Source organism: Cuculus canorus, chromosome 1, assembly GCF_017976375.1.
Source record: "Cuculus canorus isolate bCucCan1 chromosome 1, bCucCan1.pri, whole genome shotgun sequence".
Taxonomy (NCBI): Eukaryota; Metazoa; Chordata; class Aves; order Cuculiformes; family Cuculidae; genus Cuculus; species Cuculus canorus.
This window is the reverse complement of record NC_071401.1, coordinates 143,891,044-143,910,828: the sequence shown is the minus strand read 5'-3', so window position 1 is coordinate 143,910,828 and position 19,785 is coordinate 143,891,044. Positions and strand designations below refer to the sequence as shown.

Here is a 19,785-nt window from a genome sequence, read left to right as displayed (position 1 = left end):
AGATGTTTTGGCACCCTGTAACCTTAAATTAATCAACTATGTACACAAACACTAGGCCTTTTTCTCCCTTCAAAGCCCCTTTCTTAGAATAGCCAAAGATCTTCCTCCCTGCCCCACAGAACAGAAAATGTGTACCACTACACAGAGCCAGAGGAAATGTAAGAAGTGGATAAATGCCTGGATAACCCTGTGGTGAATGATATCTGGAGGCAGGAAGAGCTAACACCTTTAAAAAAGTCTGACGCCTCTGGATTCTCAAGCATGGGAATAAACTCCTTCCTAGCCTTCATTTGGGCACCATGTCTGATTCTACGCAAACAATGCTTCTGTTGACATTACACTCTACACTTTCTATCACCAGTAGTCATAGAAGACAGATCAGGCTGGATTTAAATATCTGATCGGTGCCTTCTCCTACTGTCGGGGTTGCAAAAGAACTGCATGAGCCCCCAGCCAAAATGGATGTTTCTTCTGAGTTTCATCCGAAGGTAGCAAGAGCAGGGACTAGCACTGACAAGTCAACAGCAGCCTCTTCAGCCCTTTTAGCTTGTGCCTCACTTGAGCCAAAAATGCCTTGCAACAGTGCCATGATTACATGGGAAGGAAGAGGGCCATTTGCAGAGCCTTCCTTCCCACCAGCAAGGCAATCCACATCGACTCAAATGTTTAAGAACAAGAGCGAAGCCCGGTTTATATCGTAAGATCAGGAACTTCCTCTTTATTTCTAGTTTCACCCCATACCTTCCAAGAGGTTTTAAATTAGTTTCTTGACCAAGGTTAAGCAGCAACCTGTTGCACGTGTGTGATAAGAACCGATCTAGAACCGATCTCTAAAGGTTCTGCCGTGGGGCTTGCCCTAATGCAAGGCTGAACGTACCACATAAGTTGAGCTCTTGCTTATTACTGGGATTGAGGCTTTTTATATCAACATGGCACCTAGCACAAATGCTGCTCCTATTCTGTTGCATCCTATTCTGCTCCTATGCCCACTACCAAACCAGTCATTGTCACCAAGAATAAGAATGTAGATCAAAACACACCTGTCTCTGGAGCAGAAAATGATTCCTTATGATAGAAATTCACATTCTAATCATTCTCCAAGAAAAGCATCGCTTTTCTTTGCATTTAATCATTACAACTTTGTAACTTTTCACCCAGCAATCTCAAAGCAATTTCTAAGCATTAATTAAGTCTCAGTTGCTTTTGACACCAGGAGTGGAATCATTTGTCTTCCGTGACAAAGGAAATCTCGGGAGATTCACAGCTCAGTCCCAACAGACCAGGTTTTCAGTCTCTCTTTCACTAACTTGAACATTTTGCTTTGATTCACAGGACTTTACACATACATTTCAGTAGTTGTTTAATTTTCAGTTTTACTGAGTTCAGGACCCCCCATGCAACTCCCTCTACACTTTTCAGCGCCTCCCCATTGCCAAATCTGCCTCGCTACTCTCTCTAGAATAAACCACAGCCAGCAAGCACAGATGCAAAACATTGACCACTCTCTCCATCATCATTTCTTTCTCTGGATCCAGAACATATCCTCTTCCCACATATAAGACAGAAGTTTGAAGGCAAAGGGTTTTGCACCGGCTTTAATTTTTTCCCCACTTCTCAGTACCTGATAGCAATCACATGGAATCTGACTTGCATGCCACCAGATGAGGCCTTTAATTCCCTTTTCAATAACAAGATACTTAAGAGCTATCATTTACAAGCTAGTGATCACACAACAGCCACAAACTAAAATCAGCCTCTATAAAAACCACTGTCCTGCAGAACTGGTGTCGCGTATTCAGAAGAATGAAAGCCTAAGAAAGAAAAAGGACCTGTTACCATAAAGTCTATTTCATCAACTGCGAAACCCTCAAAGACAACTGTACTTCATTTCTCCTTCTTGTAATTCTTAGTTTCTCTCCAACTTTCACTGTGTAATAAGGGTCTGTCTCCGTGGTCTTTCCTCACTTTGTCCTGACCTATTGATGTTGTCATCAGATACTTGGTGAATGATCTAAGTAGCTTTTGAAGGATGACTTGAGTATCCAGGTCATTTTGTTTTGCCCTCAATACTACGTTTCTGCTAGTCATATTTGCTGCAGCGTTCATTGTACTTTCCACAGCTTAGAACCTAAATTTCTTCTGTTGCCTTCCCCTCTTCTTTCAATCAGATACAAGCACTGCGACTCACTGCTTCTGTTCAGCAATGGTCATCCTCAGCATCTTGTGAGGACCACTACTGATTCTCAAGATTCCCCCAAAGTTTTGCTACAGAGAAAACAAGCCCAAATACGTAGTGTTTCTGACAAAGTGTATCGGCCCTTTCCTAGTTATGAAAGCTGCTTGCTAAGTACACCTTCTTCCTGTCTCTTCCATGCTTCGAATTTGAACAACTTCTCATAACAGATTCTTCTCTTTCAAAACAGATCTCCTCTTAAAGGAAGGATTTCTTTCCATATTTTTCCCAAATGGAGGCTTTTTATTTCAAAATATTTGCTCTTCAGAAACAGAGGTTGTTTAGTGCTACTTCTTCATTTTCCAAAAATCAATTGCAGTCACACTCAAATCTCAGAGGGCACCTCCTATGACATGCCCGTCAACAAGCTAATTTGAGCATAAGTGCTGCTTCAACAAATGAGAATAACTCTTTATGACACGTAATCCACCTAACACCTCTCCTGAGTGATTACAGCACTTTCTTACTTTCTTGAGGGATTTCTAGTTACTTTTCCACAAAACTTTGGGCCTCAGGCAGAGATTTTTCTAATGGCAGCAAAGAGCAGGTACCTCTCTGCTTGGACTGACAGCTGCTCTGACATTTCAATGAGACAGTCTGTGGCAAATCAGTGACCACACATCACCTTTAGAGCCATTCTAGACACAATTTCATTTTCCTCACTGTCCTTTTAAAACTCATTTTCCCCACATAGTAACTATCAAATAGTCATTAAGGCTGGAAATACCAGCTTCACAATAATACCAGAACAAATTTGTACAGTGTACTTTTCAAACCTCCTTCCCTACCCCAAAACTGCCAGGATGGTAAATTCATAAATTTTAATAGCCTAACCACTCACTCTGTGACATACAGAATAAATGTTCTCACAGACCAATGCCTTTAGCAGCAGCTAATCCCCTCTTCTCAGCTAAAAGTAAGCATGAAGCATAATGAAGGGCATGACTTTGGCTGTGGGGTTGCTTAGGGTTTATTCCGTCCCCATCCCATCACTCATGTTCTAGAAAGAACAAAGAAAACTCTGCCTGTTGCTCAGTAACCCACAAGAGTTAGGAGCTTCTCACCTTCCCTCCCTCAGAACAGTCACACAAAGTCTAAATTTGTTCTGGAATCAAGAATATCCAGGACACCACTGTCAAAGTAGTGTTGTTGTTTAAGCAAAACCAAACCAACCCAGTCTTGGGCCAAAATGAGAGAGAGAACTGAACTGTTGAGACCATGAACTTTCTAATTTCTTGGTGCTGAGCTACTGGAATGACTGGCGTGTTACATTGTAACACATGGTGTATAACACATGGTGTGTTATATGTAACATACGTGTTACATATATTTCACATATAATCACAAAGGTTTTCCTGCTGCGCTACCACAGAGCGGAAGTACATTAGGTTTACATTACTTTCTAAAAGGAATGTCCTTTTATATCTCTTAAGCCCATTGAGCATGTCCTCTTATTTAGTTTTTATAGTAGATTTAAAACGAAAGTCCTCGAAGTAAAGTAAAAACAGGTATTTGCATTTTAAGATGTATATTAATCTAGAATAAGGATCATATTCTTGGATAAATTAAGAATAGGATCCAACTCAGAAGATACTAAATTACCCACCTGGGGTTTCTCTTCAACACACTTTACTATCCAAATAATTCATCCCTGGCACCAAAAATAATTTTTATCTCCTTCTCTTCCTAATGGCACAGCATGGTGGATTCTCTCAATAAAATGATTGTCTGGAGGATTTAGATGGAAAGAACCCCAAGAATTCCTTCATTAGCATCTGTAAATGGATCTGCCGTCTGCAGAAGTGCTTTTTCTTAACTGTCAATCACATTTACACCCAAACTCTAAACGACCCCATTTGGAAAAGCCCACTGGCAGGACCACAGCTAGTCAGAGAGACTGACCACAGGAAGAGAATTTAATCCACCAGTCAAGTGTGAAGAACAGACCTTTGGCACTCGTGTTTCTTCCCCACAGTGTGCACATTCCCATTTATACAGGAGGGAGCCTGTAATACACATTTCAAGCCACTCGGCATTATTTTCCAGACAGCTTTCTCCACACCAGACCCCTGATGGAAGTCATGCCTGTAAAACAAAGTGACTTATTTGAATCTCTTCCTCTAGGGCTGACTGAGTAGACAAAACTCATCCATAGGAACTGAAAATTACTCCAACATGTGCGAGACCAGCATCTAAAGCTGGTTGCAAAGGTAGAGCCACCACTCTATGAGAACGCCATGGCAATTGTGTCAAGAAGAGTGGGAGAATCTGAAAATATTGCCAGACCTGTGGGCTTAGAAACTAGAAAAAAGGGACTATTTCTCTTGCTGTGAGGCACACACTGACTTCTTGTTATGATCCACTTTTCCTTGGGTGTTTCCCAAGAGAGGAAGAGAGTAATAGCTACAGTTGCTCTGGGTGAAGCGCTGGGGGGAAGGGAATGCCCATCTGGATGGAGAAATTCATTATATCTTTTCCAAATCTCTGTTAATTAGCAGCCATCTCCTGCTCTAGTAGTTTAGAGACATGACTTATTGCTGGACAAAATCTCAGCCACTGCACCTCCCATCAAGTGGATCAGGATCCTTCCAACCCACAGGCATCCAGTGTACTTCAAGAAAAGGAAGTTTACTCAGTCACCAAATGAGTAGAGTTTCAGAATTCTCCTGGAGAACTTTCTCAGGGCACCATAACTTTGGGAAGACATTATGGAAGCACACTTGACACTTTCATGCTGAAATACTGCAGCCATAAGATCCCTTTGCACTAGTCACACAACTGTGTGTGGGAAGTCAGTCCCACCTGCACTCTCTGGGAAGCCCTCAAGGCCTATGTTACTGCCTGGACCATGAACTGACACCGACATCCCACTGACCTATTGAGAGACTGGCTCAAGGGCTGTTTGCAAAGCACAGCCAGAGATGCACTGCAGCCCAACTCATCCACCTCCTACCCTCTAAAACTCGTCGTCCTATCACACCCTTCTACCACACCCACAATGAAGTGCTGCCTACTTCCAACTCCATGTTACATCTAAGAAGCTCCCAAACATTCACAAACACCACATACAACTGATTTGCATGTTAGAATCTATCTGAAACAGAAACTCTGAAACAAAACTCAAGAGATGGGCCTAGAAAAGGTGTCAGCGTGCCCATGCAGCTCTGGCTTCAGTATTAACTGAAAATAAACATGCAAAAGTGGATCCTTGGTTCCCATTGTAAAGACTCACATTGCTCATTGGAGCAAATCTTTTTGGCACATGGTGAAGAGGAAAGATCACCACCATTTCCACAGCCTGCACAATTGTTTTAGTTCTTTCTCAAAGGGCTCTTGGTGCTCTTGCTATACAGAAAAGCCTGCTTAATGGTTCAGTGTGGAATTCTCTCATACCTTTAGACTATTACTTAAATTATTTTTCTGGATATGTTACTCTAGAATATTGCTCTAGAATATTGCCACTTTCAGCCATTTAAAACCTCATCACCTTAATGTGTCAGACAGTATTTCTGAAGTCCATAAGCCTCCACAAACATCATGTGGTTCAGACCCTGCTGCACTCAGCTTCAAAGAAGGTTATCTCACTGTAATTGCATAATGCTTGGGCTCCAGGCTATCAACACACTACCTTTTCAATCCAGAACCAGTTCAGTAAGCAAAAAGCTAACATCTTGTCAACAGCAGAGAGGTCCTCTTGGGTTTCCACCTCCTTAAGCAGCAAAAGCAGCGGTAATTATACCTCTCTGCTTTTTTGTTACAAGACAGCTCACAAAAGTTTAAACCAATTTATAGCAGTTGAGGGTATACAAAGTTATCCATCCTTCAACTTAGTCATAGCTCTTTCCTCAAATTTACTGTGCTTTAAAATAAGCATTAGTGAAAAAAGGCAATATTTTGTCAAGACAATTACTTCCCACCCCCACAAACAGATCTAATATGTTTTTCTCTATTTCCATCAATGGTTTTGAAGCTGGCTTTATCCGTTTTGGAAGATGGTCTTTAAATAATAAATAATGACAACTGCTACATGTGGTATCTCTCCTGTTAGTCATAGCTCTTTAAACATTTTAGAAAAGTTTTGCAGAGCCATAGGGAGTCTATAGATGGCAGTAAATTGATTTTAGCCTACAGACACAAATACATGAACAAAAAGCAAAGAAAATTAAGTCAGAAAGCCACTATAAACTGCATGCAATTGGACCAAATGGGTTTTTTTTTTATTAATGATTTTCTTCAAGATGCAAAGTTCTGCTGCATGAATAAGAGCCTGCATAGTAAGAGGTTCCTATGTTATCACGAACTTATTAAGTGCATCAAGATTTACCACAGACTTTTCTGGGACACCTCTTTTCAGGCAATCCAACTCATACAGTTAGAGACAGCAACGTCCCTGTTACAAACGATCAGTGCTGCCATAGTCAATCCTCTAGAAACTAAGGTGGGATTTCCACTTTCTCATGACCAAACAAAAGAAATAAAAATGCCTTCAAAGCAAAGCCCTCCTTTACTGAAACACAACCCTGCCTCCCTCTGTTCTCTTTCATTATCATTCTTTCACCTTTTGAGAAGTAGCAAACCCTCCTGAGAATGAATCTGATCTCCCCAGAGTTGCAAAAGCAGAATAAGAGTTGCCCAGAGAGGAAGGGATATATTCAGACTATGGGATGGGCAAGCCACAATGCATATTCTACCAGGTATCCTTCCAGCTACCAAGTTGCACCTCCGTAGGCAGGTGCATCTTACACTTCCTTCTGCCTTCCTTCCTCCTTTCCTCCTCTTAGACATCAGGAAAAATTTCTTCACCGAGAGGGTTATTGGGCACTGGAAGAGGCTGCCCAGGGAGGCATCCGAGTCCCCATCCCTGGAGGTATTTAAAAGATGGGTAAAAGTGCCTAGGAACATGGTTTAGTAGTGGATAGGTGGTTGGACTCAAGCTGAAAGGTCTTTCCTAACCAAGCAATTCTAAGATTCTATTTTTGAACCTCCCAGGTGCTCCCAGGGAGTCTGTCTTGTCCTGGCTTGAAGGACCAGGGAGTGAATTAGCTCACCAGAACTTGAAAGCAGCTACTCAATACTGAGCTCTCTCCAACAAGGCACACAGTACAAACAAGAGACTATCCTGTCAGGGTTAAAAACCCCCACAAACTAAAACAACAAACCACATGTACCAAAGTTACATGAGTTTCTGCCTATTGTTTGCCTTTCCTATTGCACATGCCATCCATGTTGATCAAAGTGTCTCACATTTCCATTAGATATTCCACTAGTATGAAAGGCCCTCTAGGAGTGGAGAGAATGCTCTCAAGAGCTCCCTTAAGTCTGAAATTGTTGTCTGTCTCCTTTTGCTCAGCAGCTTTGAGACCAATTCCAGTAGCGGGAGAACACCTCTCCTGCAACTTTTGCATTTTCCTTCACTTTTTCACTACTTACAGCAAACCAATGTATCAGCAGTTTAGGATGACTGCACCTAAACCACTCAAGTTACTTTAGTAACTGAGGATATGGGCAAGGCTTCTACTTCCTTTGTCCTCCTGGATGGCCATTTCAGCATCCTGGACACTATATTCCAGCATTTTCTTTTCAGACGTAGAATCAAGCATTAAGAGTCCTTGCTCGCAACAGAATGTTTCCTGTAGCTAATGCAAACTCATCTCATGCTTTGAGAAACATTTTGCATTAATGCCGACACAGAGTCTTTTAGTTATTCATTAAAATGTACCTCTATTTGCAGATCTGCTATTAGTGCAAAAAGTTTAAGTCTGCTTGGAGGAGGATATTGAAGGTGAAGCACTTCAATCATTTCTTTAAATTGCTCATTTTAAACTATGCTGAAGGTCTTGTTAGTGTACGGAAGGCTACAGCTCTCTTATCAGGTTCAAGCCTGCCTTTCAATCACTTAAGGCAGAACAGATTGATCACCCTCCTTCTGGGTGAATGGGATTCAGAGATAAACAGACAGCTAGTCAAATAAACTGATGTGGAAGAGCTGTTGTTAGTAGACTTAGAGCAAGGGCTTAAGTAACCATCACGTCATTTCAATGACAATGCCATAAAAAGCATCTCGCTTGCAGAATCAAATTTAGTATTCTTCTGTAGTACTCTATCCTCTCCTCCAAAAGACACATTTAATCTCTGGAAGTCCAAAAGACACACATTTTCAGCACTTTCCAAGATGAGCAAGCATCATGTCTTACTAATTCTTTAACACGTTTGTTTCATTTTGAAGGAATAATCTTTTAATGACTTAATGCCATTCAGTCTTCTCTTTCCTACTATTCCCATCTCATTTTAAGCTGTGACAGTTCACCCGCTGCTCCACTCCATGGGCTGTCAAGGCATCCAAATTGAGCCTGGGCCTCAGATCCTGCAAGATTTTAAACCTCAGGACTTGAGCAGCATCCAGAAAGAGCTGTAATCTGAACTATGGCAGAACAGCCACTATCTCTTCACTGCTTTTTGAGGGCACAGGATACTTGCTACTGTCAGCTGCCACCAACCTTCCAGGCATGCTAATCTGACCCCTATATGTCATCTACTAAAGTCTTCCCAGTAGTTTAGGAACCTTTCTCAAGCTACATCTTTACAAGCTTTCAAATTTATCTTCCAGATGACCATGAAAACTAAAACAAATGAGTGGTTTCTCACAATGCATTTTACACTTAATAAAAAAATTAATCAAAAATAAATTCCATGTTACTTGGACACGCCTCTACAAGAATAACCAAAATCTCAGGCAAAATTCCTCCGTCTTTCCCATGCTCCATGTCTTGAAGTCTACAGGACCAGCCACTCACTCCTTTACCTTACTGTTTCTGCTTAATCTTCCTGGCAGTGAATGACTGCTCCTACAGCCCCTCAAGAGAGGTATCAAGCTAAACTAGACGTAGCACCCTCTCTCAGATGACCTCTGGGACAACTTCAAAGTACTATGAGATGACTTGTTGCTTAACACGAGCCATATCACTCTCAAATTAACCAGAGAAAAATTTATTCCTTGGGCTACAGCCAGCCTTCCAGTATAAATTCACCTGAACGGCAACTCATAACAATGGAGCCCTCTTGACAGCTCTCCTAGTAAGATCAAACCCTTACAGCCAGCAGAATGACTACAATGCAGTGTTTGAGCTCCAAGCTGTATCTCAGAGCCACAGTGCACCACAAGCAACACAGTACAGCTTGCAGTCAGACATTTCCTTGCAAGTATCCATGAACATTTAATATACATCCTTAGAGGTCCAAAATCAAGTACATTCTTAAGGAGAAACTCAGTCACCCATTTCCATTATTGATCATCATGACTAATCACAGTAAGAAGTTTAAAACAAGGAGGGGAACACCCATATGCCTCTCATGAGTAAGGTTTTGTCTGCATTTTCAATTTCAGGACTGCACACATCTCAACCCTGCTCCTATCCCAAGGCTCTGTTGCCCTGCTAGCCACTCCTTACCTTCCTTAATCACAAGCTCACTAGGCTTCCTCCCCATGCTTACCACCATTTCTACAGTGCTTTTCTTTTCTAACTACCACTTTCAGAAGCTCGGCTCTCAGCTGAACATTTAATATTGAAGCACTTTTCAAATATTTAATATGAAATTAACTTGAATCCAATTGGGGACAAACATGAAGGATATGCCTGTTTAGCAAAACACTATTCCAGACAAGCAAGAGACATTGAATAAAGATCTTTAAAAAGATCAACCCAGAAATTCTTTCTTAAACTGAAAAAAAGAAGCACAAGGATGAGACATTTTGTATACTGGACAACTTGGGATTGGATAACTGGCAAACAAGACCAGGATCTTGATAATGAAATTCCAACCCCAAGTATTTCTTTTTTTTTCTACTGCTATAACATGCTGTGAGATAACTTACACAGGCAATTTTCCACAAATTTGTTATGTAAAAGTGTACACTCTGAATAATGAATTGACACATTAGAGGTTACTAACATCTCCTGGCAACAAAAACTCTCCTCGAAAATTGAGAAATGCCAATGGACAAGCTTAGCGAGTCATAGAATCGTTTGGTTGAAAAGACCTTTGAGATCACCAAGTCCAACTGTACACTACTAAACCATATCCCTGAGCATCTCACCTACCTGTCTTCTAAATACCTCCACGGATGGTGACTCAACCACCTCCCTGGGCAGCCTCTTCCAGCGCCTGATAATCACTTCAGTGAAGAAGTTTCTCCTGATGTCCAACCTGAACCTCCCCTGGTGCAAATTGAGGCAACCTCCTCTCATCCTATCGCTTATCACTTGGGAGACGAGACCAACACCCACCTCGCTACAACCTACTTTCAGGCAGTGGGAGGCAGTGATAAGGTTTCCCCTCAGCCTCCTTTTCTCCAGGCTGAACAACCCCAGTTCCCCCAGCTGCCTCTCATAAGACTTGTTCTCCAGCCCCTTCACCAGCTTCATTGCCGTTCTCTGGACACATCCCAGCACCTCCATGTCCCGCTTGTAGTGAGGGGTACAAAACTGAACACAGTATTTGAGATGTGGCCTCACTAGCGCTGAGTACAGAGGCAGAATCACTTCCCTGGTCTTGCTAGCCACATCGTTTCTGATGCAGGCCAAGATGTCATTGGCCTTCCTAGCCACTTGGGCACACTGCTGGCTCATAATGGGGGACATGTCAGGAAAGCTAAACCCACTACCCAGCTGAAGTACTTATCACAACAACGTTCCTGTAAAAAATTCTACAGAACACAATTCCAACACAGGCTGTCACCCACAAAACACTCATAATGATGAAACATAGATCAAAGACTACTGGTTAATTGAGTGTTTAAATTGGTCATTTTGCCTCCTGTGACCTATATCAAAAACCCTCCTGAAAAGCCATGGAGTTAAACTCATACAGCCATTATGTCAGATGGGCTACATTAGAATATTGATGTTTTAAGCAGTAATGATACATATTAAAATCTCAGTAGCTACAGGCGATGAATTTGATCTTTACTGCAGCAGATTAATTACATGAATTCAGCTAACATACACAAGGTTAAAACTTCCATTACTCCAAGACACAACCCTGGAAAATACATGCGGCCTCTTTATCTTCTCACAGTACTGGTATCGGCACTGAGCGGACTGGACTTCCGAAGAGGATGGCACTGGTGATGGTACTGACCTAAAACACCAGCCTGTACTGCCCAACAGCCAATACCCCGCTCAAGGCAGGGCTCTCCTTCTGCAGGATGCAGTACTTAGCTGTTCTCCATGTGGAATAGGCCAGATGGGTCCCTGCTCCCAAGGGTTAGGAATATGACAGAGGGGATTGCTGAGCTATCCCCCTGCTCTTTCTTAGTGATTCCAGATCGTAGTCCAGGTGCACTGCAAGCAAGAGAGGAGGTTTAGTTGCTATGGGTTTCTAGGCCTATTCTCCAAAGCTGTTCCCAGTGGGTCTGCTCTGGATGTCAGCCACAGTTACTTGGCAGCTGCACATCTCTTGATTCTCTACGAACTAATGAACTCTGAAGTGCCTCATTCACCATGTACCTCACCATAACTATACTAGCAAGTAATCTTTTTTGAGACCATTTGGAAAGAAGACAGATAGTCAGAGTCTTGTGTCATGTGTTATTTCCCAGATTCCCAAAACCAAGGGGGAAGGGGAGGAAAGCTGCTTATCTTTTTCTAATTCTCCAAATGTAAACATCTTTCTCGTGTCCTCTTGAGAATACTGAATCCACAAGCACTTTTCAACATGGCTACTAACAGGCCCAGGGAATATTTCTTCTTCAACCACAACACTACCGCAGTTGCTTACAGCCAGTTTCCAAATAGAGAGAGAAAAAGCGCATCTTCCTTGCACAGTGGATGGATATGTTCATACTCAATTGTCACATCAGCAACAACTCAAAGCAGAAGCTTTGATCAACTAACATGGAAAAAAAAAGATTCTTCTTTCCACAGACAGTAAGAGAGACACTTTCACTGCACCTTCAATGAATTACAAATTGGCTTGCCACTCTCAAAAGCACTGTACCAATCCAACTGTTCCCACAAAACAACCCCAGAACATCTGCATCTTTGTAGTACTGAAGTAATGAGTTTGACACACTCAGCCGAGTCAGCCACACTGAACAAGTTTCATCTCCATCAACATTGCAAGCTGCAGTTTTGCAGATCAGAACAGGCAGCTTCCCCAGATAAGGCAGCTCCTTCCTGGAAATGGAAGACAGCTCTGTCTTATCTCAGGAAAGGGAATATAAAAGGTCACTCTTCACTAAGTGGCAAAGTTCTCACCTTGAAAGCTTTGCCCCTTGATTGGCATGGAACAATCAAGGTCAAGAAACTTTTAATCAGACGCCTGCATAATTACTAAATCGTTATTAATTATATCAAAGAACCGAGACCTCAGAGGAAAGGCAAAGCAAACAAAGAGCCCAATGAAGCCTCCTCTGTTGTTGGAAAAAATTGGTAATTAAAAGTCATGAGTGCACCAAAGAGCAAGGGAACAGCATCACAGTCACTGTTCAGGACTCAGGAGTGACTTGCATACAAAACAGCAGGCTTGTCTCCCTGGGGAAATTACAGGGTAGAGCTTTACAAAGCGGTGAGGAAAAAAAAGAAAGAGACAGAGAAAGAACTACTCCTGTTTCATCAAGAGCTTCATTTGCCCCACAGAGAGGGACAGCAGTGCCAACCAGCCTTAAGTTTGAGAGGTGCCTTCCACACGTTTCTGGCAGCTCTAGAAGGCCTTCTCCCAGCCTTATGTCATGAAGGGTTTCTACACAGAATTGCAGAAAAGAATAAGACCTTTTGTTCAGCCTAGTGCAGCCTAGACACAGCCCTTGCCTGGGAGCCCTTGCCCAAAGACTATCCCAATGAAAAGCCTTTATTTCCCTGAATGACGTGAGCTCAGCCCTAGTGGCTACTATTTCCCCAGAGGCTGCTTTCACAGTATCTTATCAAAAACTGAATAACTTAAACCTGTCCTTAAAAAACTCCAAAAAACTCACAGGAAAGCATGTCATGGTCCTGCTTACTCCATAATAAATCAAACTATGTAGTCAACCCTCACTGAAACCAAAGCAAGTGCTTTTGCTAATCGGGCTATGAGGAGATAACTGCTGATCTGTTCCTATACCAATGATACGATGGACCACCTCAGGGCACTGAGATATCAAAGATGGCATCAGATCGAAAAAGCCCCATGCTATCCACAATCATTTGCAGGCAAACACAAGAACTTCTCTGAGTTGCTATACAGGGAGTCTTAGAGATACAATCCTTAAGATGGCAATATGCAAAAAGCAGCGAGTCTGGGCCAAATTTTTGAAATAAGTTTAGATTACGGGACTGTGGTGAGAACAGACACCCTCATGCTCTCAGCCCTCCCAACATATAAAAAGAGAAGAGTTAAACACCAGAAGCCCAAAGAGAACAGCTTGTAAGTCCCAGAGATCAGAACAAAGAGACATTTTCTATTCTACTGCTCCAAGCACAATAACTCAAAAAGACATATCTTAAAGATACTCCAAATAAGAAAGTCTTCCATTTAAAACATGAGCAAGAAGGAATAAAGGATAACTGCAGCAGAAGCAGTAATGCAATTTGTGGGAGTCTGCCACTGAATGAAAAATTAATAACAACTGCTGGCTAACTGCAGCCATTTCATTATGCTTAACATTGACAGACCTGAATCCAATAAACTTTTATTGCAGTGCATCTGGTCCTTCGTTATCCCTTTTCTGAACTTCCAATGTTTGCCAATGCAATGCCCTTTCACTGCTGCAACTTTGTCACATCACTCCGTTTCCTACTGCTGAATGTGAAGGCCCCAACCCCCATGTGACAGCACTGTACCTGTTGAAGATATCTCCTGACACCTTCTGCAGGTACTGAAGTGCATCAGCCACCTGCTGAACAGCCTCCTCCCGGCATAAGTCCGGTTGAATCAGGGGGACCGAGTACGTTTGCCCTTCCAAAAAGTGCTTCTGGGCTACTGCAGCCATTGTGCCTAAAGGAAAGAGCAAATAGGTCATTACAGTAAACACACTTAGATTTTATTACCGCTTCTATCCAGAGACTTTCACTCTCCGTTCCCCTAATTATTTTAGGAAAGCATTTACAATGGAATTGGTGAACTGAGGAGAAAAGCACAAGCAGTACGGTTGACATATTGGATTTTTAATAAATCCAAGGCAGCTACAGTGAGGTGGGAGTCTCTTGCTGATCCAAATGCTCTTGGGAACCATCATTTTATTTTTAGCATGATACTTAACAAATCTCTGCTCAGTACTGTGCTGAAAGCAAAGACCACACTGTGGAGCAAAGTAAGCTCAGGGTGGTAATAAAATTCATCAGAAACCACCCTGTCCCCTCCTCTCCTCCTCATATTCCAGATGGATATATTTCAAGTCATTCAACCCTATTAGCAAACTGCAGTATTTCATCTAACACTTCTGCTCCAAGAAACACAACCACTGCTCCCTTCCATGAATGACAGATAAGAAATTACATGGCATGCATGTGCACACACGCTCTTGCTCCAAGTAGGTTACTGAGAGTTCTTTTACGAGACTCTCAGGAGCTACTCATTGCTTTTAATGATTAGATTTTCCTTAGTAACTATTTTGAAAGAAGTCTGCTTATTTTAGGGTCCTTTCACATATAAAATTTAAAATCATCCCTGAAATCATAGAATTCATACCATTCTGTGATTCTACAATCCTACCAGTCTATGATCACTGCCATTGGGGCCTGACTGGCATCCCATGTATGGGTTGGTACACATGTGTTGTTGCCAGATTTGGCCTTAGGGAGCCCAACACTAGAGATTTTACAAGGGCATGTAGTGATAGGACAAGGGGGAATCACAGAATCATAGAATAGTTTGGGTTGGAAGGGACCTTAAAGATCATCCAGTTCCAACTCCCCTGCCATGGGCAGGGACACCTCCCACTAGACCAGGCTGCCCAAGGCCTCATCCAACCTGGCCTTGAACACCTCCAGGGATGGGGCACCCACAACTTCCCTGGGCAACCTGTGCCAGTACCTCACCGGTCTCATAGCAAAGAGACTTTTCCTTACGTAGAGTCTAAACCTGCCCCTCTCCAGCTTATACCCACTGCCTCTAGTCCTATCACTACAAACCTTTGTAAAAAGTCCCTCCCAGCTTTCCTGTAAGTCCCCTTCAGGTCCTGGAAGGCTGCTATAAGATCTTCTCAGATCCTACTCTTCTCCAGGCTGAAAAAACAAAACTCTCTCAGCCTGTCCTCATATGGGAGGTGCTCCAGCCCTCTGATCATCTTTGTAGCCCTCCTCTGGACTTGTTCCAACAGCTCCATATCCTTCTTACAATCTGAGGATTCCAGAACTGGACACAGTACTCCAAATGAGGTCTCAAAGAGAGGAACAGAGAGGCAACAGAGGAACAGAGGGATCTTTCAGTTACATTCAAGACATGCTCTGGAACAGTGTGCATGCTCCTGGATACAGGTACTATAAGGTCTCCCCAGAGCATTTTCTTCTCCGGGCTGAACAACCCCAACTCTCTCAGCCTGTCCTCATAGCAGAAGTGCTCCAGCCCTCCGATAGTCTTCATGGCCCTTCTCTGGGTCCACTCCAACAGCTCCATATCCTTCTGATGTTAAGGATTCCAGAATTGGACACAATACTGCAGATGGGGTCTCACAAGAGCAGAGCAGAGGGGGAGAATCACCTCCTTCGGCCTGCTGGCCAGTATGGACCACTCATGTTTCCACCCTGCCAGTCTTGCTCGCTTCTCCCTCAGCAATTCCCAAAAAGTCTGCCTCCCGTGATTTTACTCACAAAGCCAGCAAAAAAAGTTACTAGGACGCACAGCAGGGTATAGAGAAGAAACCCACTTCTCCAAGCATATTAAATATTGCAAACTTGCAAACACATTCCTGTTATTGCCTTAGAAACAGAGTAGAGTGTCCATACCATTTTATAACCCAAACTCTACCACTAGACCTATACAACTAACTCACTTCACGCTTGTTTAATCTGTGTGTCTTGCTCATTCAGACTGTACAAAACAGTCTACAGCTGCTCATTACAGGGTTTCATCACGTAGAGTGTTGTACATCCATATAAGAAAATATTCATTAAGCTGACGAGAAACAAAACAAAGGAGGATCAAAAAGTAAGGTATCAGAAACAGACAGACACATCTCAGGACACAATACATTCCCTCCATCGTACTTGGAGATCTGCAGGAGCTTGTCCAGGGAGCATGACTGTGTGCAAACTGTATTCAAGCCTGTATAGCACAGCAGGCTGAAAACAACATAGAAACACAGCCCATTCTGAAGGAATTCACAAAACAAGAGCCTGAAGAGACAGCTACAGCATAAACTGACAGTTTAATAGGTAAAAGTTAGAGGGGTCTTCACACATTGTTTAAATTCCCTATCTTGCTTCACAATATCAAAAGATACCAGATTAGACATGCCTGCAGCCATTCCTGCACATTTAAGAAACACCATCCATCCTCTCCGAATTTGTCCTTTCTGATCGTATCACAGCAGGTTAGGAAAGACTTTTTGTGCATGTGATGTGGCTGTTGGTTTGGGTCTTTCTGGTAGGGGGAGGGTGGTTGGGATTTTTTAATGGGGAGGCGGGTGTTTAATAATGAATCATGAGAGCTAAAAGAAGGAGGAAGCCTTAGTGCCTTTCCACAGATAACAAATTTAATAAATCAAGCCCAGCCATCAGAAAACCCGGGTCTGCTGCAGGAAGCCCCGACCTATTCCATTTCACTTCATGCATCACTGGCAGTCAGACTCTGTATCCAAGCTCTTTAGTGGCAATGTTTGCACACTGATTAGTCGTCTTGACCGGGCCTATTCAGCAGGCAGGAAATTATTATTTAGAGTTGTAAAGCATACAAGTTAATCTGCGAGGAATACAGCTAATTTTGAGATGGCATTTTTTGATCTGCTGACCACAACCAAGCTCAAAATCTTTTGCTTTCAGATCTATTATTTGACCGACAAGGTGGAACAAAGCTACCAGATAATATACCGAGTGCACAGTTATGAGATACTTTGGCTTTGGCAGCAAAACAAGTTTACGATCTTCCCCATCGCTGGTCACAACTCTTCCATTGCATCGCTGCTGATGATGTTTGGGATGCCTATTTTTAACTCAGATCAGTTCAATGACCCAATTTACCATAGCCAGATAAACAGCTGTAATTGCCCATCTGTAAAACAGAGGGGGAAGCAGGGGCAAGAAAAGGACTTCTTAAACTTGCTTCACTATCAAATTCATCACTGTGTAATAGCAATCCTGCCCAGCAGGATGAGAAGGCCAAGCTTGACACCTCTTGAGGCCAGAAAACATTATACAGGCCCGGTATTATTTCCCAGACTCTCACCAATCTTAATTCTTTTAGAGACCTTTCTAAAGCCAAGCTCAGTTCAGCTGCAGATGCTCACAATCAGAAGTAGCATTCCCCTAGCTAGTACTAAACTGTTTCTTCCCTCACACTCAGAAGCTGGAGAGCGTATTTCAGGACCCACCGCTCTCTGGCAAAGAAAGGAGCACACATGAGCAGGGCAAAGCAGGAAAAGCCCCAGGTGCTCCTGCTCACACTGTCACAGTTCGGCTGTCAGTAAGCTTCTGCTTCACAGGTTCTCAACACAGCCTCTCACACAAGCTCCGAATTCTCACCTTTCCTAAAAAAAAATAAAACCACTTCACAGAAACGTGGTAGACTCTGTGGGAACTGCTATCAGAGATAGATACAAGAGACAATTCTGTCTGTGCAAGGTAACAAATTACAGGTTTATAGCAAGAAAGAGGAAAAACAGCAACAGCCTTCTGAATTACATGACTTGGGCAAAAATCTCATGCTACAGCTGCTATTTGCTACTTTTTGTGACCAAACTAACCAGAGAAACAAGCCAGTTTAACAAACACTTTGAATAAAGGCCTGGCCACATGCTTAAAATAAAAGCAGAATTGCTTCCCATAGCAGACAGGAACTGCAGGAACAAGGAAGATTTTAACAGGGAAAATGCAAACTATTCCCAGAAGAAGTCAGGAAGGAAAGCAAAGACTAAATATCACTCAGTAAGGCTAAATCCTCCTTTATCTCAGCCTCGGTGCACTTAGAAGGAAGAAGCATATTTCCTTCCCATGCTCCATTATCAGAATTAGGCATTACATAAACTGCTGCAGATTAGAAGCATCTCATCTCTCCCACCTGCCTTCACATAACATACAAACCAATGGTGCAATTAAACTGTTCGTATCTTATACATGGAATTGACTTCTACAAAGCAACAACCTGGTTCCAGTGTCACTCCACAATCTCAGAGAGTGAACTGGCACATCCTGGAATTATGGCACCCGATGTGAAATACACAGACACTACAGTGAGAAATGGGCACATAAACCCCCAAAGCAAGTATGATTCAGAACAGCAAATGTCAGATCACTCAAGAGATTTAATCACTAGTGCTGTGACCACCTGTGGGTCACATAAGGCAGAAGAAACAACAACACAGCTCTTTTTTTGTAATCAAAGAGGCTCTGGAAAAGACTTGCAACATCTGGGGGGGCTCCAGTTAGAAAAAAACTCAATTATTTTTTCTATGTCAATTTTGATGATCAAGACAAATGTGCTCTGGTGTTATATAATAACCTCATTTGCCTTATTAAATTGCAAACAAAGAGAAAAAGGCTGTTTTCTCACTGCACCACCCGCTTACCAGTGCTATATCCTGATTTGGAAGTTCTGCCTAGAGCTATCAACTACTCGGATTTGCACTTTTGCCTCAAGCTGTCTATGCCTTTAGCCTAAAGCAAGCTGGTACAAAGCTCATCAGGGCTAGTTGCTACCACTCTGCACCCAAAGCTGCTCTCTCCCTCTCAGTTCCAGCACTGACAACAGCAAAAGCTGAGTGGACCAACAGCAGTGGGAAACCCAGCATCAATTTCCACCAGACTGTCTTACCTTTCCAAACGACTTATACCAAGATAGATACAGGCCAAGCACTCCAGAGATTTTAGGCATCTGGAACCACAAATGGCCACACTGTTCAATCATCGCAGGCAAGCCCAATACTGTGATGGCTCCACAGAGATTTACAGCTCCAAACGCACAGAAAGAAGTAAGACAATTCACTGCTCTAGATAGGTACAGAAACACTGCACCTGCTTTACTCACCTCTTGAGTTACTTGCCCATGGATCCAAGAATAAAACTCCTTACATCAAGGCTAAGCCCAAGAGAGCTTGCTATGGAGCAAACAGTGTTTGTAAAACGCAACACTCCAAGTTCCTCATAAATATTGCTCTATGAAGGTCCGATCATCAATACAATTGATGATCCAAAAATAACAAAAATAAGAAATTAACCCCACACCTTAAAATATATTAATTTTTCAAGGGAATGTAAACAAGGGCAATATTAACAAAACAATCTGGCTTCCCTCAACACAGGCAGAGACTGTAAAGCTGTAGAAAAGACCTTACTACATTCATGCTTTGCTATGAAAAAAAGGGAGAATAAAGCAAGACGCCAATACTTGCTTCCTTAACATGCTCCAAGGGATTAAAGAGA

General features: G+C 42.5%; 1 protein-coding gene across 3 annotated transcripts in view; it reads right to left on the bottom strand.

Annotated features, from left to right (window-relative positions):
* The window catches only part of WASHC1 (WASH complex subunit 1), a 46,432-nt gene that overhangs the window by 18,909 nt on the left and 7,738 nt on the right, over positions 1–19,785 (bottom strand). For 2 of the 3 annotated variants that reach the window (XM_054068354.1, XM_054068361.1), the window contains exon 2: positions 14,053–14,206. In XM_054068354.1, coding sequence (XP_053924329.1) covers positions 14,053–14,201 — 149 coding nt within the window. In that variant the 5' untranslated portion in view covers positions 14,202–14,206. Of the gene's footprint in view, positions 1–14,052; positions 14,232–19,785 lie in introns of those variants that run through there. The other variant, XM_009557607.2, reaches the window with a different exon arrangement.